Source organism: Callithrix jacchus, chromosome 4 (assembly GCF_049354715.1).
Source record: "Callithrix jacchus isolate 240 chromosome 4, calJac240_pri, whole genome shotgun sequence".
In the NCBI taxonomy this organism is placed as follows: Eukaryota; Metazoa; Chordata; class Mammalia; order Primates; family Cebidae; genus Callithrix; species Callithrix jacchus.
In genome coordinates, this window is record NC_133505.1 from 116,635,487 (window position 1) to 116,660,723 (window position 25,237).

The 25,237-nt window shown below is 44.3% G+C and overlaps 2 protein-coding genes and 1 pseudogene across 4 annotated transcripts in view; 2 read left to right on the top strand and 1 right to left on the bottom strand.

Annotated features, from left to right (window-relative positions):
- SLC22A16 (solute carrier family 22 member 16) overlaps positions 1–13,852 on the bottom strand; it is a 49,358-nt gene extending 35,506 nt beyond the window's left edge. For 2 of the 3 annotated variants that reach the window (XM_008994906.5, XM_008994905.5), the window contains exon 1: positions 13,718–13,852. In XM_008994906.5, the coding sequence (XP_008993154.2) occupies positions 13,718–13,770 (53 nt within the window). In that variant the 5' untranslated portion in view covers positions 13,771–13,852. Of the gene's footprint in view, positions 1–13,522; positions 13,613–13,717 lie in introns of those variants that run through there. The other variant, XM_035296516.3, reaches the window with a different exon arrangement.
- On the top strand, positions 6,695–7,179 carry LOC108591274 (large ribosomal subunit protein eL31). Its single transcript, XM_017971318.3, has one exon. It carries the CDS (start codon positions 6,719–6,721, stop codon positions 7,094–7,096), a length of 378 nt encoding a protein of 125 aa, XP_017826807.1. The 5' UTR covers positions 6,695–6,718; the 3' UTR covers positions 7,097–7,179.
- Positions 13,853–14,173: 321 nt separating the features above from the next.
- LOC103792632 (immunoglobulin heavy constant epsilon pseudogene) lies at positions 14,174–25,232 on the top strand (annotated as a pseudogene).
- Positions 25,233–25,237: the final 5 nt, after the last annotated feature.

Sequence of the window (25,237 nt, forward strand, 5' to 3'; positions counted from 1 at the left end):
ATGTGATCTCCATCGCCCTTCCTCCTTTGCAGACCTGCCCGCCCTACTGCATCCTGATGCTCTCTCTCACTGGAAGATGCTTCTGACCATCCCTCAGCTCAGCAGTTCTCACACATTTTGGTCTCAGGAGCCTTTATGTTTTTACAAATTTTGAGGATTCCAAAAGGACTTTCCTTATGTGAGTCATATTTATCACTATTTATGTATTAGAAATTAAAATGAAGAAAGAGCAGAGGAAAGTGAGCCAGGGTCTGCCAGGGAGGCCATGGGAAGAAGCTGGGACAGAGAAAAGGAAAACAGCAAGAATCTGCCAGACACTGACCCCTGAGGAGCCTGGAGTCTTACGAAAGCATAGGTGAGGGTGCATCTCTTCTTACCTCACCCCAGTAACAGACTGCTCACTGCCATATTGTGGGAGAGCCCCTCTGCCTTCGTGACACCGGGCAATGCTGTCAGTGGTGATTTGGGAACTTCCTGGGAATAGAGTGCCAGGTGACCAACTCATGCAAGTGTGCTGACACTCCCCTCAGGCCTGAACTGAGATGGTGGGCACTATACTGGTTGTACACCTGTTCTGAGCCACTGCCCTGTCCAAGCAACCTCAGCCTTTGTGATGTTGTATCACCAGATCCCCCAGAAACATACCCCACAACCACTCTGACTTTGGCAACCATGGGGGACTGGCAGGACCCTGGGGAGCTGCAGGAACCCCAGAAATCTAGCCCTCACTGCAGGTTGCTTCTAGGAGAAGGGGGAGCACAGCCCACCAAAGTGCCCCTTGGGACAAAAAAAAAATGTAGGCACAGCACCAATCTCTGAAAGGGACAGTAGTAGTAGCTGGGAAGGGACATGGAGAGGGGACCATCTCCTGCTTCACCCATTCTCTGTTGCAGATGCAGAGAGGCTTTCCCTACTGGGAGTTGGCACTGGTGCACTTTTCACAGTGGCTGCACCCCCACTGAAAGTGAGGCACAGTACTTACTGCCTGGGCTTTCAGAAAAGGCAGGGACCCATCTCTCCCTCCCTACACAAAGTAGCAATGTCCCTGCAACAAAGGACAAACAAGCCACAGGGCTGACTGCTCTGGCCTGGGGAAAGAGGCTCTGACCCGAGGCCATTTTGGTGGTAGCCACAATGGAAGCATTCCAAAGGACAGCGTTTATATGAACTGAGGGGCATAAGCACTGAGAAACGAGTGTGAGAGGTAATGGATTGTGCTCCTGCCTACCCAGGATGAGGAGCTGGTACAGCCCTCTCATGACCCCCACCCCTAAGACCTCAGCACCCCCATCAAGGCAGGGGCTTCTACTCATCATCAAACAACCTGACGGTGAGATACCTCTTACCCTTAAGCATCACTTACTGGACTAGAGACTGAACTGCATCATCAAACGAAAACCTGCTGTCAGAAAAGCACAGTGCTAGTGTATGAGACAAGCTTCCTGAGAACTCCATACTCCTAGCCCTACAGAAGACAGTGTGTCAACTCATACACCCTATACATCACTACAACAAGCAGCATCTGGGAAAGCCACCACACAAATGATATCCATAACCAAGGAACCCATACAGACCCTTGGCCCCCTGAAAGCACCCAGAAACAAAGCCAAACAATCATACACAGTACATACTACAGTCACATCCTCAAGGAAAAAAAGAATATAAAATTTAAAAGCCTCATTCAAATGTTGGAAAATTCAAAAATAGGAAGCAACAGCTCTATATTTGTCTGTTTTCACACTGCTGATAAAGACGTACTGAGACTGGGCAATTTACAAAAGAAAGAGTTTTATTGGACTTCCCCATGGCTGGGGAGGCCTCACAATCATGGTGGAAGGCAAGGAGGAGCAAGTCACATCTCATGTGGATGACAGCAGGCAAAGAGAGCTTGTGCAGAGAAACTCCCATTTTTAAAACAATCAGATCTGGTGAGACCCATTCACTATCACAAGAACAGCACAGGAATTACCTGCCCCCATGATTCAATCATCTCCCACCACGTCCCTCCCACAACATCATAACGAATGGGGAAAAGTAAAAAGCATTCCTCCTAAGTACTAGAACAAGACAAGGATTTCACTCTCACAACTCCTAAATAGCCTAGTACTAGAAGTCCTAAACATAGCAATTAGGGGAGAGAAAGAAACAAAAGTATCCAAACTGGAAAAGAAAAAGTGAAATTATCTTTGTTCCCTGATGACATGATCTTATACTTAGAAAAATCCTAAAGACTCCTCCAAAAGACTCCTAGACTTGAAAACAACTTCAGTAAAGTTTCAAGATACAAAAATGATGTACAAAAATCACTTGCATTTCTATTTAACACTCAAGCTGCAAACTAAATCAAAAAGTCAATCCCATTTATTATAGCCACACAAACACACAAAATACCTAGGAATACTCTTAACCAAAAAAGTGAAAGACCTATACACAGAGAACTGCAAAACACTAATGAAAGAAATCAGAAATGATACAAAAAATGAAAAAAAAGCCCATGCTTATGGATTAAAAGAATCAATATCACTTAAATCACCATACTTCCCATGACAATCTACAAATTCAATGTAATTCCTATTGAATTAGCATCATTTTTTACAGAATTAGAAAAAACTTTTCTAAAATTCACATGGAACTAAAAAAGAGCCCAAATAGCCAAAGAAATCCTAGAGCAAAGCCAGAGGCATCACATTACCTGACTTCAAACTATACTACAAGGCTATAATAACCAAAACAGCATAGAACTGGTACAGAAATAGACACACAGGTCGATGGAACAAAATAGAGAATCCAGAAATAGAGCCACACACCTACAACCAACGGATTGTCAACAAAATCAACAAAAATAAGCAATGGGAAAAGGACTCCTTATTCAGTAAATGTGCTGGGAAAACTGGCTAGCTACATGCAGAAGAATGAAACTGGATTCCTATCTCTCACCATATAAAAAAATTAACTCAGGATTAATTAAAGGCCTAAATGGAAGACCTGAAACTCTGAAAGTCCTGGAAGATAACCTAGAACAAACTCTTTTGGACATTAGCCCAGGCAAATAATTTTTGACCAAGTCCTCAAAGGCAAATGCAATAAAACCAAGAATAGACAAATGGGACTTAATTAAACTAAAAAGCTTCTGCACAGCAAAAGAAACAATTGATAGGGTATATAACCTACAGAATGGGGAAAATATTTGCAAGCCAAACTATGCATCCAACAAAGAGCTAACATCCAGAATCCATAAGGAACTCAAACAAATTAATAAAAAAAAATTAAAAAGTGGGCAAAAGACATAAACAGACATTTTCCAAAAGAAGACATACAAGCAGCCAACAAATTGGAAAAAATGTTCAATATCACTAATCATCAGAGAAATGCAAATCAAAACCACAATGAGATACCATCTCATATCATTCAGAATAGCTTTTATTAAAAAGACAAAAATAGCAGATATTGATGAGGCTGTGGAGAAAAGGGAACACTTATACACTGTTAGTGAGAATATAAATTAATACAACCACTATGGAAAACATTATCGAGACTTCTCAAAGAACTAAAAATAATTGATCCAGCAATCCCACTACTCGGTATTTACCCAAAGGAAAAGAAATTGTTATGTCAAAGAGACACCTGCACTTGTCTCTTTCTCACAGCACTATTCACAGTTGCAAAGCCAAGGAATCAACCTAAGTGTCCATTGATGGTTAACCCGATAAAGAAAATGCGGTATATATACACACCATGGAATACTATGCAGCCATAAAAAAGAATGGAATCATGTCCTTTCCAGTAACATGAATGGAGCTGGAAAATCCCAAGTGAAATAACTCAGAAACGGAAAACTAAATACCACATGTTCTCACTTATGAGCGGGAGCTAAACCATAGGTACACATAGATATAAAGATGGAAATGATAGCTACTGGGGACTCCAAAAGAAGAAAGAGAGGGAACAGGGATGAGGGTTGAAAAATTACCTATTGGACGCAATGTTCACTATTTGGATGAGGTGTTCATTTGAAGCCCAGACCTCACCATTACACAATATACTCATGTAACAAACCCATACACGTACCCTTGAATCTAAAACAAATAAAATAACAAAAATAAAAATAAATGCAATTCCTAAGGCCATAAAGGAGGCTGGAAATGGAGAAATTTTCAAATGGTTACTAATCCATTTAAATATAATAGACTCATTACATATTAACATTAACATATAGCTAGAGCTATCCAAACAAAATGAAACAAAATTAGAAGAGCGGCACTGCTATAGTTAACATGTGCATTCATAGAAGACAGCTGGTTTCTCTTGTCCGTGTCTGCATTCCATCTCATGCGTTACCATGATCTAGCCTCTGGAAAACTGTACTGTTCTTTCATGAGAGAATGAGAGTTTTAAAAAGACAGCTAATATCTTAGTATTGCTAGGAAAAAGTTTTGCCCTTGCAGACTTCAGAGACATACAAGAATTCTCACATTTTGAGACCTGCTGGTCTAGCCTGTTCCTCTCCTGCTCCTCTCTCTCCATGCTTTTTTCCCTCCAACCTAAATGCCGATTTTCAGTCTCTTTATCCTTCACTGCCAGCTTCTCTCAGTCCCATCTTTTTACTTGCCTCCCTCTTTTCCACTCTCATTTATGCATTTTCTAACCCCCAATTTTTCCTTCTCTTCTATGTTCACAATGCAGATTTTTTAAAAGAACACCAGGCAACTGTTTTCTATTTCTCTACCAAACCAACAACAGAAGTCCTGTAAAAGGTCGAGTTAAGGTCTCATCAGAGCAGAAACTGTGCTTCAGTCACTTTAGTATCTCCTGTAGCACCCAGCACAGTGTGTAGCTCAGTGGCTATAGAATGCTGGAGAATATCTTGGGCTGAAAATGAACAGCGCTGAAATTGACTCATGCTCAGTACCCTGGTAAAGAGAGATGCTCAATAGGCCAGTGTTTCCAAAACTTTAGCCTTGGTTCTCCATCAGCTAAATTTTAAAAAGTGTGTGTGTGCACAGATGTGTATGCAGACATATAAAGTGAACATATAATCACATATTCATATAATGCTAAATTAACATATTATGTATATTGAAATATAAACTTCCATTTGTACATATTGACTTGTGTACACACATTCATATATAAAATGGGTGTTTTCTTGGTGGCACTCCAAGGGATCATCTCAACCCTACACTGGTGAACACACCCCACTTTGGAGCTATTGCAACCTAGTGACCCCTCCAAGTCCTCACAGATAACTGCTAGGCTGGCACATGGCCACCATTCCTCACTTCTCATAGAACCTCATGTAGATAAATAATAGGTTAGACGGAGTGAATTTCAAGTCTTGCGGCTATCAGGACACCACAGGCTGGTCATGTTGGCCATAGTTTCAAAACTGAACTCCTTCTGTGGCACTGGCCCTAGTAGCTCGCTAGTCCATGAAAGAAAAATACAAAGCAAAACACAGGAAGTAAGTAGCTTTCTTCTAGCTCCAGAATGAGAGAGAGCACACTAATTCCTATTCTCAGGGTCTCTTTGAGATGAGCAGCCAAGAGAAGAGCTTGAAGTCCCAGTGCTTGATGGGCAAATGGGAGCTAGCTCTGTTTTTCCAGAAAGTATTAATATGTCCCTGCCAGCAGTAAAATGATCAGAAATCAGACTGGGCATGGTTGTTCATGCCTGTAATCCCAGCACTTTGGGAGGTCAAGGCAGGTGGATCACCTGAGGTCGGGAGTTTGAGACAAGCCTGACCAACAGGGTAAAACTCCATCTCTACTAAAAATACCCAAAACTAGCCAAGCATGGTGGCATGTGCCTGTAGTCCCAGGTACTCATGAGGCTGAGGCAGGAGAATTGCTTGAATCTGGGATGCAGAGGTTGTAGCGGAGGTTGTAGTGGGCTGAGATCACACCACTGCACTCCAGCCTGGGTGAGCGAGCGAGTGAGATGCTGTCTCAAAACAAACAAATAAATAAATAAATACAAATCAGGATCTTGGATTGAAGGAGTGGTGCTGACCCTCTCCCTGCAGGTCAGACTCCCTCGCCCCCAGCCCCTGCCCTGGCTGCCATGTCACCACAGAGTCTTGGGGTCACTATACTGCCTGTGGCCTCATGAAGTGAGCACCTGGCATGACAGATGAGTCACCCAACCCTAGGTAGCAGTCTTGTCAGTTCAGGAGATTTTTCTTCCTTTTCTGGCATTTTCTCAGGAAGCATCTTCCAGCCAACAAGAATGGCTCTCTTACCCTACAGTGCCATCCAGTCTGCTTCTATTGCACAGACTCTACACGGGCCTCATCTTACACAGCTGAAGTCAATTCTCCCCTCTCCACTCTACTCTGTTCACACCTGCCTGTGCCGCACATAACAACTCATTCAGCATTGTCTTGGTCACTGTGCATATTCTATAATACTAACATCTTAGGCCAGGCAAGGCTGAGGTGGGCGGATCACTTGATGTCAGGAGTTCGAGACCAGCCTGGCCAACATAGTGAAACCCCTTCTCTACTATAAATACAAAAATTAGCCAGGCACGTACGTGGTGGTGTGCACCTGTAATCCCAACTATTCGGGAGACTGAGGCAAGAGAATCACTGGAACCCGGGAGGCAAAAGTTGCAATGAGACAAGATAGTGCCATTGCACTCTACCCTGGGTGACAGAGAGAGATCCTGTCTCAAAAAAATAAAATAAAATAAAATAGCTTTCCGCCTCGGACCGGACAGAATGGCTCCCGCAAAGAAGGGTGGCGAGAAGAAAAAGGGCCGTTCTGCCATCAACGAGGTGGTGACCCGAGAATACACCATCAACATTCACAAGCGCATCCATGGAGTGGGCTTCAAGAAGCGTGCCCCTCGGGCACTCAAAGAGATTCGGAAGTTTGCTATGAAGGAGATGGGAACTCCAGATGTGCGCATTGATACCAGGCTCAACAAAGCTGTCTGGGCCAAAGGAATAAGGAATGTCCCATACCGAATCCGTGTGCGGTTGTCCAGAAAACGTAATGAGGATGAAGATTCACCAAATAAGCTCTATACTTTGGTTACCTATGTACCTGTTACCACTTTCAAAAATCTACAGACAGTCAATGTGGATGAGAACTAATCGCTGATCGTCAAATACATCAAATAAACTTTAAAAATTGCCTTTAAAAAAATAAATAAATAAATAAATAAAATAAAATAAAACAATATTAACACCTTACATCGGATCATGCTTTAAAACATGTTCACACTCATTATCTCATTTAATCATCTCAACAAACATCAGAGCTTGTGAGCTAGCTGAACTGTACAGAAGAAAAAAATCCTTGCTTAGTGAATCGCTGATGTAATAAAATGGAAAACTTATCTTGCTTAAGAAAATAGTTCATATGTACTAATTTTTTGTAAAGTCAAGCACCTCTGTGTCTTTGCTTTGCTAAAAGACATTACACTAGTGAGTTACTATCTGCTCTTGAAATACTGAAACGACTTCTCTGAAAGTAACAAGTAGTCAACATCACAAAGATATCATGTCTCTCAAAGTTAATTTATAAATTTCATGTTCAGCACTGTCTATAACTGCAAAACATCAAAAACTGAAATGTCCATTGGCAGGAGGCTGGTTATGAAAATTATGGTGAAAGTAGGACAAAAGTATAGATACTCCTAGGAGATGCCAGAGCATGCAGTGTTTAACTAAAGGAGCATTCCTAAGGTCCAAACCAGATTGAGAATCAGCCCATCCTGATCATTACAATGTGGCTTGTTGTGGACCAGCGTCTACCTGCTACACACCACGGCAATAAGGGGTATGGGAATCAGGTTCTCTTGAAACTAAATTCTGTTGAGGGCCTAAGAGGCATCCTATAATAACAATCCCATATGAATATGATGAGAAATAGGACATAAATCTTGTATGTATGATGCACATATTTATAATTCTTTGACTCCTATCACCGAAATTTCAACTCAGCAAATGACAACACAGGCCCTGCAAACAGCAGACATGTTTAACTTGGCTAAAGCTTACCTGAGGCATTTGGGTTTGTTCCCTGACTAGTCTCATCATCTGGAGCTGCTCCACCATTGAACAGCTCACATTCTGACCATCACCTCCCACCCTCTTACCTCCCCCATCCTCGTCCTCGTCCTTCCCACTGACCCTATTTCCAGCACCATTCAGACATCCAGTCTTCAGATCCTACCAGCTTCTTTAGCTTGTTGCTACCTTCCTGGTCTCAGATTTTTTCTTCCTCAGCCACCTGACCCCCACAGTCATCACCAGAACTATTCTCTCTTCCCCCTTCCTTCTCTCTTAGTCTCTTTTCCTCTTGTACACACACACACACACACACACACACACACACACACACACAGATGCCCCAACACAGCACCCACTCTGGCAGGCCTCTGAAGCTAGGATTTGTCTTTTCTGCTCCATCCTTAGCAGTTGTAATGCAGGAGGTCTAAGGTGGGGTCAAGGCCTCTACAAGCCTAAGAAGCTTCCTAGGAGATGCAGGTACAGATGAAAACATTGCCCCAGGATATCTAGGTTTCTGGTTTAATGATATACTGATACAAGGTTTGACATTCAAAATATTGGACAATCATTGTGGAGCAACTGGAAAACCAATAAACAGCTTGTGAAGGTATCATTTGTTACAACCACTTTGCAAAACGGTCTGGCAGCTGACCACATGCATGCCCCATGACAGCATCTCCTAGGTATATACCCATTGAAATGCAGGCACAAGTACAGCCATGTACCACAAAACAATGTTTCAGTCAATGATGAGCCACATATGCAACGGTGGTGCCATAAGATAATATTAATACCATATTTTACTGTATGCTTTCCACGTTTAGGTATACAAATACTTCCCATCGTGTTACAACTGCCTACAGTATTCAGTACAATAACATGCTGTGCAGGTTTATAGTCTAGGAACAGTGGGCTACGCCACAGAGCCTAAGTGTGTAGCAGGCTGTACCATCTAGGTTTGTGTAAGTACAGCCTGTGATGCTCGTACAGCAACAAAATGCATTTCTCGGAAGTATCTCTGTCGTTAGGCGACACATAACCATACCCTAAAAGACATATGCAAGAAAGGCAAATTATAATACGCCCGACCTGGAGAGAGTCTAAATGTCTGTTGACAGCAAATGAATAAACCATAAAATATTCATGCTATTAAATACTATGTAGCTATGAAAACTGACCAACTACTGTGACACACAATATGGGTAGATCTCACAAACACAGTGTGGAACAAAAGAAGCCAAAGAGCACGTGCTTTTTACCCCACTTATGTAACGTTTAGTATGGTTGATGTAAGGACAATACTGAGCTTGGGGGACAGGGACAGAGGGAAGAGATGACTTGGGCAGGGGTAACACGGGTGTGTTCACTGTATGACGATTAATTGGCTCGTAGATTATGGTGCACACTTCTTTGCATAGATGTAATATATCACTTTAAAAGTTTTCTATCTACAGGGCCCAGGGAGAGGGAAAAGTTTTCAGCAACGCCCCTGCCGAGGAACAGCTGGAACAGGTGCCAAGGCATGCCTAATCTGTCCATAAGGCACCTGCCAGCTGGACTGCAGCCCTGGGTGGCCACCTGATCCATACTGACAAGGGGGCATTTTTCCTGAGCAACAGAGTATCTACTCACCTTCCCACTGGATGTTTCCACCTGGAATTCCCACAAGGAACTCAAGGTAAACCAATCTCAAACTGAACTCTATTTCTAGCCCTGCCCTCCTGGAGGGTAACTTTCTGAGTTTAGGGTACCATCACCCACACAAACTAGAAATCTGGGGCAAGGGACATGAGGTGGGCTAGGAGGGGCATGTGGTCCCTTTCACTTCTCCTTCATGCCTTAGGGCCAAGAGTTCCCATCAACTCCACCTGCTAATACTGTCCTGTCCTCCCTGCCCACACTCCCACTATGCAGACCCCTTTCTCTCTCACCTGGGCCCTTACGAGGTCCTCACTGGCCCCCTTGCCCTACTCAATACCCAAACTCTGCAGCATGATGCACAGAAACACTTGTGGAGATGACTGTAACCTCCTACCTCTCTCACTCTCATATTTTATACCCCAGAAATAATAAACCACTAAGTGGCCCCCAATCAAGCCATGCTAGTTCACATAAATATGCTTTCCATGTGCTAGAAAAGTCCTAAGCATTCCTTCAATTCTAACTCCCCTTTCCTTTTTGCAAGAATAACCTCTTTTAAAAAAACCAAACCCTATTTCTTTAGGTGCCTAGCTTTTTTTTTTTTTTTTTTTTTTGAGATGGAGTTTCATCCTATTGGCCAGGCTGGTCTCGAACTCCTGACCATGTGATCCACCTGCCTTGGCCTCCCAAAGTAGCATCTAGCATTCTATCACTCTCTCCTTTACAAAGATTCTTGGCCCTCAGAGGTGTCGTTCATGTACCCAGCCTAGGGGTCCACCAGGACAACAGGCTTATAGATACAACACACTAATGTAAAAAGAATCACACAAAACAATCAGCAGAAAACCCAGAGGTGAGGAAAAGCAAGGGCAGCCAGAAGTCCCAGGGAGTGGACCCATGCAATCTGGGTGACAGATGAAGAAAACTGCTTTAGTCCTAGATTATACCATTCTGCATAAAAGCATAACTGATGGAGCCCATGGTGGTTAAGAGGATGGACTCTGGAGCCAGATTGCCAAGGTTTGATTTTGGCCCTGTTACCACCAGGGACCATGAGCAAGACCCTTACCTTTTCTGTGCCTCAGTTTCCTCATCTGAACAATGGGCTTTGTGGGAATGAAATGAGTTAACACCTGGAAAGCACACCATAGCTGTATCTAAGTGGTAGCTGTTCGGATGTTCATATGCTGAAGTCAAAAAAGAAGAGCCAGAAAAGCTCTATATATCGAAAAACAAAACCTACCTCTATCCATCAGTGAAGGTCTCCCACAGGCTCCACATTGTAACTCTCAACTTTTAAACTGTCTCTCCTTTTATCCTGGGACAATTAGCTTAGGGATCCAGGTTCAGATTCTCCCAATACAGATGCCTGAATCTCAGTCTCCTCAATTTCCTTTCATAGGGAGCTTAAGCTGTGAAGTTTATGGAACTATGAAATGGTTTCAGAACCAATCTTGGAATTGTATTTTAATTCTTCTCAGGTATCCCATTTTCCCCTCTTCAAGGTGACTACAGTAGGGCTTCCTTACTCTAGAAATGACCAATGAGAAATGAGAGGGAATCAGAGTTCTCTATTTTAGGGGTCCCAAGCCCCAGGCCATAAATCAGTACCAGTCCATGGCCTGTTAGAAGCTGGGCCACACAGCAGGAGGTGAGCGGCGGCCACCCAGCATAACTAAGCTCTGCCTCCTGTCAGCTCAGTGGTGCATTCGATTCTCACAGGAGCATGAACCCCATTGTGAACTGCACATGAGGGATCTAGGTTGCATGCTCCTCGTGAGAATCTAACTAATTCCTGAGGATCTGAGGTGAAACAGGTTCATCCTGAAACCATTCTGCCAACCCCACCACAGGTCTGTGGGAAAAATATATTCCGCGAAATGGTTTCTGGTGTTAAAAAGGTTGGGACCACTGCTCTACTTAACACTTTCACTAGGTTTCCTTAAAGAGAGGACTGAATGCACATCATGATAACTTCCCTTTCTATTTATAAAGAATAGAGATCGATTAGAGAAAATACCTGAGAAAAATGGGGTACTGTATTACAGTCATGCCGTCTTCACCTTCTGCTATATAAGCATTGGTTTGTTATTTTCCTCCTGTAAGCTGCTTTCATAATCAACCCTACCCACTAATGGGAACTCAGGTAACAGTGATAGCCGTGACTTACTGAATAGGAAGACTTTTGCATACATTATGGTGGCCAGCCAAGAGCTGTCTCCTCAAACCCATTTGCCCCCTGTTAACCATGGTGAGCTGTCGCCATGGGGGAGTGGCTGCCCCAAGCACAGACAGGGAGCCCCATGCCATGGATGACAGAGCTGCCCCACCTGCCTGTGTCCCTGAATGACCTCATGGAACAGATCCTGCTGTGGGTAGTTACTGGAGAAGTACAGACTTCCAGTTGAGGAATCTGTTTGATAGGGCACCTTAGTGAAACACCAACTGATATGATTAACTCAGCTAATCCCTAAAAAACACAAGGGAGCTAAGGTGTTAGCACCTCCTACCTCACCGAGTTACCGTGAGGATGAGAAACTGCACGTTGAGTCCTCATCGAAACATTTCACTACTCCTCTTTGAAAACATTTGTACTGCTATTATTAGCCCCATTTTACAGGTGAGAAAGTGGTAAATAAGTTGCTTACGACCATATATAGTTAATGTGTGGTAGCACCAGAAGGGAAACCCAGACATCCAGCCTTCGAACTTTTAACCTCTGTGCTATTCTGCTTCCAGAAGAATAAAATGAGCTCATACATAAAGGGCCTGGCCCAGCCAAGGGGCCACTACCTAACCGTGCTCAGGAGTGCACCATGGTTGGGGGCTGTGGAGGTGATGGACATCCAATGACATCCAATTCTGCCCTGCTGGTATTAGAATTGTGCTTAGGCAGAAACCTTGGTTTTCTTGTCTGTGAAACAAGGGTGATACTACCAACCTTATAAAGCTGTAGTGAAGATTAAGGGAAGTAACATGTACCAACGGCTTATGACCGAGCCAGGCACAAGGCAGCGCTCAATGATGCAAGCAGCAGAAGGAAGCACGCGAGAGTTGGGGCTTCCTCCCCTTTCCTCTGTCCTAACTGTTCCTTTTTGCAGACATTGGGAATTAAAACCAAAATGCCCGCAACCTTCCACCTTGAAGAACAGCACCACCTCATCTCTTCACTAAGCCTGATTCCCATTTTCTGCATAGGAAACTGAGACACAAAGTATCCCCAGAATCGCATCAGAGGTATGCAGCAGGCCAGGATTCAGATGCAGCTCCAAGTCTCCCGCCATCACGCTGCATGGCTCCTCACCCGCCTGCCTCCCCTCTCAAAACACTCTGAGTCACACAGAGGAGCTCGGTACGTGAATGAATGAATTAATAATTTAAAATTTTTAAAATCCATTTGACAAATGAAAAGAGGGTGTACGGAGGTTAAATGTGGTTCCACCATGCGTTGGCTGTGGGCCCTTGACCCCGCCAGCTTCAGTTTCCCAATCACAAAAATAAGGATTTGAACACCTCCTTGGCAGTGAACATTAATGAAGAACTGTGTGTAAGCGCCCGGTATAGTGTACCTGGCACATACTAAGTTTCAATGAACAGCAACCAACTCTAACTAACGGTTGTCCCTGGGGAACACCTGCCAGGCACAGAGACCCTAGGCGGCGCGGGGCGGAACCGGGCAGCAAGCAGTCTAGGGAAGTGGCGGCGGATTCGAGAAACCGGCGGCCAGGCACAGGCACCCGCTCGCGTACGATCCGGTCCCTCCGCGGGGGGGGCCTCCAGCATCTGCTGCCACGGAGAGCACTTGCCAGGTCGCACCTGCCCGGCAACAGGCGCGCCCCGAGCAAGCCCAGCGCCTCTGCTCACCTGCCAGTTCCCGCTGCCGTTCCTAGGGGACAAGCCCAGCTCCTGGCCGGCGTCTGGACGCCAGGGTCCCGACTGCGCGGGGGGAAAGAGGGAGTGGAGATGTTTTCGGCTCGCGAACACCGCGCTAGAACCCCGCCGCAACGGAAAGAAACAGACCCCTCCCGCGTGGAGCCCCCTCCCCACCCTGCCCCCTACCTGCCGTAGTGCCCCACGTGGTCAAAAATCAGCTCGAAGTGGCTGGACCCCATGCTGCGGCGGTGCACTGGGCGCGGAGTTATCCGAGCGCTGGGGGCTGCGGGCAGCGCGCCCAGCCCGCCCTGCGCGGAGGGCGCGGGTACCGCCCCGAACCTCCCCGCGCGGCCTCCTGCGCTCCCCGCGAGTCCCCAGTGCTCGGAACCAGCGCGAGGCTGGACTCTGTTCCTCCCTCCGTCGCTCGTCCCCTTCGTCCCCCAAAGTATCTTCGGCTTCTTCCCGCCTCCTTCCCTGTCGCTGTGGTCCCAGGAGCCCGGGATCCCAGGGTGCCCACGCCCCAAGCCCCGCTGCTCCCCCACCCAGCCTGGCTCTTGACACCGCGTCCCGCAGGGTCGCCACGCCCGAGGGAAGCCCCGACGCCTCGGAAAAGTTGGCACCGAGAAAGAGCCCAGGGTGGAAATGCAAGGGCCAGGCTCGGTCTGGGGACAGCAAGAACATACGGCCTTCAGCGTGACGCCCCTCACAACCGTGGCTCTCAAACTTTCATGCCTAAGAACCTACTGCAACATTTGGTTTAAAAGGTATATTTAGGCCGGCGCAGTGGCTCAGGCTTGTAATTTCAGCTCTTTGGGAGGCTGAGGCGGGAGGATTGCTTGGAGCCCAGGAGTTTGAGACCAGCCTGGGCAACATATAGCGAGACCTATATGTTTCTAGACTCCATCTCCGATGATGCAGCCTGCCTAGGGTACAGGAATCTGATTTTTAATAAGCAGACCACGTCATTCCCAGCCTTTGGAGTGGACAGAGGTTTGGCACATAACCAACCCAAGCAGAGGGTGATCTTCCTTCTGGAAGGTAGCAGGTGCATGAAATTTAGGGAAGAAAGGTGAGCGGCGGGTCTGCACCCTGAAGCAGAAAGCCAGTTTCTGACTACATCCACAGCGAGAGTCAGTCGCCTTCTCTAGTCAGCCTGCCGGTCCCTGGCTGCACTGTCAGTGTGCTACTACAGGCTGTAAGACCACTAGACCTTGAGCTCCCAGAGAACAGGGATGCATTCTCTTGGTCACTTTGGTAGCCTCAGTTCCAGAGCAAATGCCCTCTCTTTGAATTTCTCCACCTCATCCCTAAAATCTGAGCACACATATTGCTTTCTCAGAGAAGTCCGACAGTTTGAGGGCCAGGACAGAGGTCCGCCAGAGCAGAGCATCAAGAGTGGGTCTGATGGCTCCGAAAAGCACCAAAGGGAGAGTTACCTGGAAAAAATATGGAGAAACCGAACTTTGATATGAACACTATTCTAATTACATCAGATAGAAATGCCACGACATGGATAAAATGGACAAATTTCTTGAAAAATACAATCCAAGAACACTCAAGAAGAAATAGTCAGAATAGGCCTTCATCTGTTAAAGAAATTAAATATGCAGTTAAAAACCTTCTGAGATAGTCTGGATGTTTGTCTCCTCCAACTCTCGTGTTGAAATGTAGTTCCCAATGCTGGGGGTGTGGCCTGATGGGAGGTGTTTGGAGCATAGACCCTTCATGAATGTCTTGGTGCCATCCTCCCCAGTAATGAGTTCTCAGTTATGAGTTCATACAAGATCTGGTTGTTTGAAAGAGTCTTGAACTTCCTTCCCCTTTTCTCTTGCTCCTTCTCTCACCATGTGACTCACAGGCACTGTTTCATCTTCTGCCATGACTGGAAGCTTCCTGAGGCCCTCATCAGAACCAGATGCTGGCACTATGCTTCATGTACAGCCTGCAGAACCATGAGCCAAATAAGTCTCCTTTCTTTACAGATTATCCAGTCTCAGGTATTCCTTTATAGCAATGCGAACAGACTGACACATGTTTCCACAAAGAAAACCCCAGGGTTGGCAGGGTGCAGTGGCTCACACCTGTAATCCTAACACTTTGGGAGGCTGAGGCAGGAGGATCTCTTGAGCCAAGGAGTTTGAAATCAGCCTGGGCAACATGGTGAAACCTTATCTCTATAAAAAATACATAAAGTTTGGCCAGGCATGGTGGTGCATGCCTGTAATCCTAGCTACTTGGGAGGCTGAGGTGAAATGATTGCTTGAGCCTGGAAAGTCAGGCTGCAATGAACCATGATTGGGCCACCGCACTCCAGCCTGGGTGACAGAGTGAGACCCTGCCTCAAAAAAAGAAAAAAGAAATGAAAAGAAAGAAAACCTCAGGGTTGAACAGTTAAAGTAGAAATAATACTGATTCTGCACAAACTGTTCAAGGAAGTTGAAGTGAAGGAGATACCTCCCAAATCACTGAATGGTCTGGCATTACTCTGATATCAAAATCAGGTAAGACATTATAAGACAAGAAAACTATACACCAATATACCTATATGAATATAGATATAATGCTTGACAATATTTTAGCAAATCAGATGTCTCTTTATATTTTAAAAGGACAATATATCATGAGCACATGAGATTTATCAAAAGAATGCAAGAGTGATTTAACATCCAAAAATCAAACAATATAAATTACCATACTAACAGATCATATGAAAAAACATATGACCATCCTAATCAATGCAAAAAAAAAAGCATTTGAGAGAAGCCAGCACCTTTTCATAATAAAAGCACTGAACAAAAAATAGAAGGGAATTATATCCATCTCATAAAGGGCATCAAAAAAAAACAAACCCATAGCTAACAGTATACTTCATGTGAAAGACTGTATGTTTTCTCCCAAAGATTGGGAACAAGGCAAGGATGTCTGTTCTTGTAGCTTCTATTCACCCTTGTATGCAGGTTCTAACTAGAGTGTTTGGTGGGAAAAAGGCATTCAGATTGAAAAGGAAGAAATAAAACTGTAATTTATTCACAGATGACATGGTCATATATAGAGAAAATCTGATGAAATACACTTTTAATAGCTAACTAGAATAAGTGATTTTAGCAAAGTTATAGAATGTAAGATTAATATACAATAGTTACTGTATTTCTATATACTAGTAAGGAACAATTAGAAATCCGAAATTAAAAAAAAAAGAAATCGGAAATTTTTTTTTTTGAGATAGGGTCTTATTCTGTTACTCTGATAGGCTGGAGAGCAGTAGAATGATCATAGCCCACTGTAGCCTCAACCTCCCTGGCTCAAGTAATCCTCCCACCTCAGCCTTTCGAGTATCTGTGACTTCAGGCATGCACCACAATGCCCAACTAACTTTTTAAATTTTTATTACTTTTGTCTTTTCCCCACTTTTTCTAGAGAACTTGGTCTCACTATATTGGCCAGGCAGGTCTCAAACTCCTGGGCTCAAGCTACACCCCCACCTCTGCCTCCCTAAATGATGGGATTACAGGCATGATCCACTGTGCCCAGCTATTTTTGTTTCCTTTGTAGAGAGGAGGTCTCACTATGTTGCCGAGGCTGATCTTGAACTCCTGGACTGGAGCAATCCTCCCACCTCAGCCTCCCAAAGCCATGCTGGGATTGCAAGCACAAGCCACCATGCCCAGCCTAACCTACCATTTTCAATAGCACTAAAAATATACTTAGGGATAAATCTGATAAAAATGTGCAAGATCTGTACACTGAAAACTAGGTATGAACATGTATTGTACAACTTGCTCTTTCCCTTGAACATGTATTTGTGAAATTCATCCATATTGACACATGCAGCTCTAATCAATTCTTTTTCATTGCTACATAATAATTCATTGTTCCAATAAATCACAATTTACTTAACCATTTTCTTATTGATGGACAGTTTATATCCAAAATTTTACAACAGCAACACTGCTATAAACTGTCCCTCTGTACGTATTTGTGAGTATGCACAATACTCACAAATAGCGTGATATACCTTAGAAAAATACCTTAGACTAGATATACCTTAGAAAAACTTAAAATACTAAATATTTCCAAATTGCTTTCTAAAGTGATTATACCAATTTACCTTCAAATTAAGAGAGTATGAAAGTTCTAATTTCCCCAGAACTTAGCTAATACTTGGATCATCAAACTCTTAAAGACTAGTTCATTTGAGAGATGTGAAATGTATTACATTGGGATACTAATTTGCAGTTCGCTAATTAGTAGTGAGGTTTTACATCTTTTCATATGTTCATTGATCATTTTAGTTTTCTCTACTGATAATTGTTTATTTATATTTTTTGAACCTTTTTCTATTGGGTTATTTTTATTTATATTGATTTGTAAGTGTTCTTTGCAGAATCTGGATACCCATCTTTTGTCAGTTATGTGTTATGACTAATTGTATTTTCAATCTCTTTAATGTGTCCTTTGACAATCGAAAGTGTTTTTTTTTATTTTAATGGTGCCAAATTCATAAATATTTTCCTTTAAGGTTTGTGATTTTGTGTCTTATTTAAAATTTTTTTCATTACCATGAGGCCACAAAAATATTCTCTTCGATTTTTACTAAAAGTTTTCACATTGCTGTAAAGAAATACCTGAGATGGGGTAATTTACAAAGAAAAAATTTTAATTGGCTCTCTGTTCTGGAAGCTGTACAGGAAGCATGGTGCTGGCATCTGCTCAGCTTCTGGGGAAGCCTCAGGAAAATTACAATCATGGCAGAAGGCAAAGGGGAAGCAGGCGTGTTACATGGCCAAGTGAAGCAAGAGAGGTACGGAGGGGCTACACACTTTTACATGTCCAGATCTCACAGTAACTCACTCGTTATCATGGAGAACGGCACCAAGAGGTTGGCACTAAACCATTCATGAGAAATCCACCTCCATGATCCAGTCACCTCCCACCAGGCCCCTCTCCAACATAGGGGATTATAATTTGACGTGAGATTTGGGCAGGGACACAGATCCAAACCATATCAAAGTCTTAAATCCACTAGAACAGATTGATTTGTTTGAGGTCCAGTTTTGGTTTTTTTCTCATGTAGATGACAAATGGTACCAGCACCATTTATTGACTATTCCCTCCTTTTCCTGCATTACCTCCTCTGCCATCTATAAAGTTTCTATTTATGTGTGGGTTTATTCTGGCATCTCTAACTCTGTTCCATTGGCCTACTTAATTACCCTGGTGCCCATATGTCTTTATTATTATAGCTTTATACAATTTATTTCAATCAGTCTTTCACCCCTTGTACTCCAAAATAGCTCTTATCATAATCACCACGATCTCCATGTTGCCAAAGTTAAGTGTTAATTCTTAATCTTTATTTTACTCAATCTCCACTGTTAAATAATACTTATTTCCAAAAAGTAAAATCATAGCTCACATGCAAATACAAAATGAACATATGTAAATTACTTTCTTTTGCTTGCTAATGAGGGAACCAGTAACATGCTACAACCAGTTTAAAGAAGTTAATGAACCTCACAAACAAAAGCAAAAAGGAATGCTATTATAAATTTACAAATGTAGTCACACATTGCAAAACAACATTTTGGTCAGCAACGGACCCCATATACGTTGGTATCCCCATAGGTTATAATGGAGCTGAAAAATTCCTGTTGCCTCATAACATCATAGCTGTCCTAATATCATAGCACAATGCATTACTCACATATGTGTGATGTGTGGTGATGCTGGTGTGAACAAATCTACCATGCTGCCAGTTGTATAAACACATAGCACATACAATTATGTACAATGCATAGGACTTCATAATGATAATAAAGAACTGTATACCAGTTTGCATATTTACTATACTATCATCATTTTAGAGTGTACTCATTGCATTTATTTTAAAAAGTTGGCTGTAGGCTGGGCGCAGTGGCTCACACCTGTAATTTCAGCACTTTGGGAGGCCGAGGGAGGAGGATCACCTGTGGTAGGGATTTCAAGACCAGCATGACCAACATGGAGAAACCCCATCTCTACTAAAAATACAAAATTAGCCGGGTGTGGTGGTGCATGCCTGGAATCCCAGCTACTCAGAAGGCTGAAGCAGGAGAATTGCTTGAACCCAGGAGGCAGAGGTTGCAGTGAGCCAAGATTGCACCATTGCACTCCAGCCTGGGCAACAAGAGCAAAACTCTTTCAAAAAAAAAAGTTAACTGTAAAACAGCCTAAGATAAGTCCTTCAGGAGGTGCTCCAGAAGATGGCATTGTTGTCATAGGAGATGACAGCCCCATGGGTATTAATGTCCCTGGAGACCTTCCAGTGGGACAAGGAGTAGAACAGGAAGGCAGTGATATTGATAATCCTTACCCTGTGTAGCTTAGGCTAATGTATGTATTTCTGTCTTCATTTTTAACAAAAAAAAGTTTAAAAAGTAAAAAAAAAAAATTTAATTTAAAAATAAAGAAGTTTATAAAATAAGGATATAAAGAAAAAATATTTTTGTACAGCTGTACAATGCATTTGTTTTAAGCTAAATATTATTAAAGAGTCAACAAGATTGTCAACATTTTAAAGTTCATAGGATAAAAAATTACAGTAATCTAAGGTTAATTTAGTATTGAAAAAAAATACTTCAACTATACTTAGTGCAGCCTAGGTGTACAGTGTTTATAAAAGCTACAGTCAGGTACAATAATGTCCTAGGCCTTGACATTTACTATCTCTTACTCACTGGCTCACCCAGAGCAATTTCCAGTCCTGCAAGCTCCATTCCTGATAAGTGCACTACATACATGTAGTATTTTAAATCTTTTGGCCAGGCGCGGTGGCTCAAGCCTGTAATCCCAGCACTTTGGGAGGCCGAGGCGGGTGGATCACGAGGTCAACAGATCGAGACCATCTTGGTCAACATGGTGAAACCCCGTCTCTACTAAAATTACAAAAAATTAGCTGGGCATGGTGGCGCGTGCCTGTAATCCCAGCTGCTCGGGAGGCTGAGGCAGGAGAATTGCCTGAACCCAGGAGGCGGAGATTGCGGTGAGCCGAGATCGCGCCATTGCACTCCAGCCTGGGTAACAAGAGCGAAACTCCGTCTCAAAAAAAAAAAAAAAAAATCTTTTACACCACATTTTTTTTACGGTGTCTTTTTAATATTTAAATATGTTTAGATGCAGAAATACTCACCATTGTGCTACAATTGTCTACAGTATTCAGTGAAGTAACATGATGTTTAGGTTTGTAGCCTTGGAGCAATAGACTCTCTCCTAGAGCATAGTTGTATAGTGGGCTATACCATCTAGGTTTGTGTAAGTACACTTTATAACGTTTGCACAATGACAAAATTGCCTAAAAATACCACATTTCTTAGAACATATTCTGTGGTTAAGCATCATATGATTATAGATGCAAAGTGGTTTATTCACAGGGCAATTGCATTCTACCAATTCTACCAGTGCAACTAATTGCATTGAACTGGACATGATTCGTTTTCATAGACAAGAATCATTTGCATTATATCAGTTTTCTACAACTTACGAAGTTGCAAAATAGCTCAAACACAATGAAAGATGAACATAACCCTAAAAGGTATCTGGACAGAACACTCCATTTTTTTGTCCATTTCAATGTATTTCACAATGTTTATTGGCACCATAATATTGGTTTGTCCTTCTTGAAACATCTTCCATCTCCCATGCCACCCCAATCTCTTAATTTGCCTCTTCTCTTGCTGCTTGCTGTATCTCTTTCTCTTAGATCCCTCTCCTCTTCCCAATTTCTAAATGTTGGAATGCCCTGAGGCTCTGAGTTCTTTCTTTTTGCAGTTCTACCTAGGTAATACCGCCTAGTCCAAGGGTTGTCAATCTATAGGCTATGGGCCAAATATGGCCCACTATCTGCTTTCTAAAATAAAGTTTTATTGGAACATGGTCATGATCATTCATTCACATATTGTCTATGGCTGCTTTCATATTATAATAGCAGAGTTGAGTGGTTGGGACAGATAGTATGGCCCACAATGCCTAAAACACTTACCATCTGTTTCTTTGCAGACAGTCTTAATGGGCTTTCAAAACACACGTTGATGACTCCCAGATTTTCATGTCCAACCTGATCTCATTCCAGCACTCCAGACTTGTTAATACCTCCACCTTCTCCACCACACATCTCAAAGCCACATTTCACCATGGCCACCCTCAGTCCTGTTCCTCTTCAAAACTTCCCATCTCATTAAATGACACCCTGTCCCTGAGTTGTTCAGGCCAAAACCCTTGGTGTCTTTTACTACTCCTCTCTTGGTTTCACACTCCACATCCTTTTCCATTAGAAAATTCTGGTTGCTCTTCCTTTATAATAGAACCTGATTCTATTACACTCTCTCTCCCCCAACTGTTCTCCTTGCTTCTTCCCTCACCCCACATAGCAGCAAGTGCTCATCAGAAATAGAATCCAGATCAAGTCCCTCCCTTGCTCAGCAGCTTCCTGTCATGCTCAGAACAAAATGCAAAGTCCAGCCTCGGCTCTGGCTGCTTCTCTGACCCACCTCCTTACCACTTATTCTCAACTCCAACTCCACTCCAGCCACAGTGGCAACCTTGCTCATCCTCAAAGTCAGCCAACACCCACCACCTTAGTCTCTGGATTTTACACGTGGTATTCCCTCTGCCTGAAACTTCTGGTCCTGGAGAGCCACATGGCTCTCCTCACTTCAGTCAGGTCACTGTTCTCTGCTCCTCCTAAAATGTCAATCCTCATTACTCTCTAGCTCCTTACCATGCTACCTTGTTTTGTTTTTCTTCAATCTAATTAAGTATATATTTTATATGTAATACATATACAATATATGCATTCTGATATCATTAATCTTGAGTACAAGCTCCATGAGAGCAGGCATTTTGACATATAGTAGGTGCTCAGTAAATACATGCTGAATAAATGAATGAATGGACACAGTCCAAGCATAGGGAATAATAAAACAAACTGTAAGCAATTTGCTGAAAGCAATTTCTCCACACATGAATGCAAGAAGACCGGGGGCCTGGCTCTAACCGCACCCACCACTCAGGCAAGCCTTTTGATTTCCTTAAGAGGAGACTACCAACAACACACTTGCCCTTTAGAAATACAATAAGGTCACCTTATCACAATACAGGGTGGATATATTTCTGCTAGTCAGTAGAACTCACTAGATATATTTCTGCTAGTGGGGGAATGGGAAGGGAGAAAGCAGGGGCCTGAGAGAAAACTATGTGTGTGCTTCTTCTAAATCTAGAAGGCTAGTTGTTCAATTGGGTGACTAAGACTCCCTGGCACAGGAGTAAATGTTCTAATGTCCTGTGGTCCAAGGGGCCTCCAGGCTCCAACTCTCATCTCAGCCTGGCCTTTCTATTCAAAGTGTCCCTGGAACTACGTCTAGGTCCATAAAAGGTATCCAGAAAGTAGAAAGAAGATAGACAGCAAACACCATAATTGAGTTAATTGATGGGCAAAGAGTGACCCAGAGCTATACTTACAAAATGACAAGTATGCATCTGATTATAAAGTTAGCTATAAATGCACTGGAAGTGTCCAGAGGTAAGGAATCACCAACAAAGCAGGAAGGGGAGTTTGTGTAGTGGGGAAGGCGGAGGGTAGCAGCTCACTGAGTTCTCGCAGTAAGAGTCTTACAGCCATTCTCCCAGGCTTTACCCCACCCTGTCCTCCCCTTGGCCCAGAGAGCCTGCTCCAGCTACCAAGCCGAAGTTCTTCTCAGGAGAGCCCCGTCAGAGCCTGTCTGGGGACATTCCAGAGTCAAGTTTGTCTCAGCACCTTCTCCCTTCACTTCCCACACTTCTTTCCAATTCCAGGCACCTCATCACCTCTGTCCCACCATGAGCCAGGCTGGAGCTGGTTTCTAATTGCCACCCTCACCCCTACCTAGCACTCATTGTGTTCTATCCATCTGAAGGCTCTTGATTCCAAATTACCTCCTCTCCATTTCTCAAAGTCCTGCTTTCCAGGGCCTGTGAATCTAGATGGAATTTCCGCTAGCATTGGATTCTCTGTCAAAAAATTACCTTGGCTCCTCCACTGCCTTCGAATGTTGATGTCTCCTGCATTTCTTTTCCCTGGCTCTTCTTCTCCTATTTCCTCTTTCTCTTTCTCTCTTTTTGTAAAATTAGAGACAGGGTCTCACTATGTTGCCTAGGCTACAACTCTAATTTGTGGGCTCAAGTGATTCTCCCACCTCAGCCTTCTAAGTAGCTGGGACTGCAGGTGCTCGTGCCACCGTGGCTGGCTCCCTCTGCTGCGAGCAGATTCTCCAGGTCCAGATCCCAGAAAATAGCACCCAAACTGTAACAGCCTAATGGGTTCGTCTTGCCCACCGTCCAGAAAAGCTGATACACTAAGAACATGAGGTATTGCAACAAATAAACTGTTCAATTATCTGGGGGCCATCCAGGGACCCAACAGGGAGCCAGACGGGCCACACCAGCCGCGGGCACCAGACGGAGGACCCAGCACTTCAGCCTCCACACAGCACCCATCCGTCTTCCCCTTGATCCCCTGCTGCAAAGAAGTTAAGAACAAAGCCTTCGTGACCGTGGGCTGCCTGGCCACAGGATACTTCCCCATGCCAGTGACCATGACCTGGGACACAGGCTCCCTCAACGGGATTGTTGTGACCCTCCCAGCCACCACCCCCATGGCCTCTGGCCACTACGCCACCACCAGCCAGCTGACCGTCTGGGGTGCATGGAAGAAGCAGGGGTTCACCTGCAGGGTGGCACATACTCCATCATCCCCAGACCTGGTCGAAAAAACCTTCAGAGTCTGCTCCAGGGATGTCGACACGCCCACGGTGAAGATCCTGCAGTCCTCCTGTGGTGGCGGCGGACACTTCCCCCCGACCATCCAGCTCCTGTGTCTGTTTCCGGGTACACCCCAGGCGACATCAACATCACCTGGCTGCAGAACGGGCAGGTCGTGAACGTGAACTGGACCGTCTCTGCTCCCATGCTGGAGGGCAAGCTGGCCTCCAGGCAGAGCGAGCTCATCCTCTGCGGACCCAGAAGCGCTGGCTGTCCAACCACACCTATCAAGGCGACACCTTTGAGGAAAGTGCCAAGAAGTGTACAGACTCCAACCCGAGAGGGGTGAGCACCTACGTGAGCCGGCCCAGCCCCTTGGACTTGTTCGTCAGCAAATCCCCCACGATCACCTGTCTGGTGGTGGACCTGGCGCCCAACATGATCCCAAAGCAGCAGAAGCAGTGCAATGGCACGGTCACCATCGCGTCCACCCTGCCAGTGGGCACCAGAGATTGGATCGAGGGAAAGACCTACCACTGCAGGGTGACCCACCCCACCTGCCCAGGGCCCTTGTTTGGTCCATGACCAAGATGAGCGGCTCGCGTGCTGTCCCGGAAGTCCAAGTGTTTGCAACACCAGAGGAGTTGGGGAACCCGGACAAGCGAACCCTCAGCTGCCTGATCCAGAACTTCCTGCCCATGGACATCTCGGTGCAGTGGTTGCACAATGGAGTGGCGCTCCCGCCCTCCCGGTATAGCACCACGCCGCCCCACAAGACCAAGGGCCCCGGCTTCTTCGTCTTCAGCCGCCTGGAGGTGACCAGGGCTTAATGGGAGCAGAAAAACAGTTCATCTGCCGTGCGATCCACGAGGCAGTGAAAGACTCACAAACCGTCGAGAAAGAAGTGCCTGTAAATCTCGGTAAATGACATCC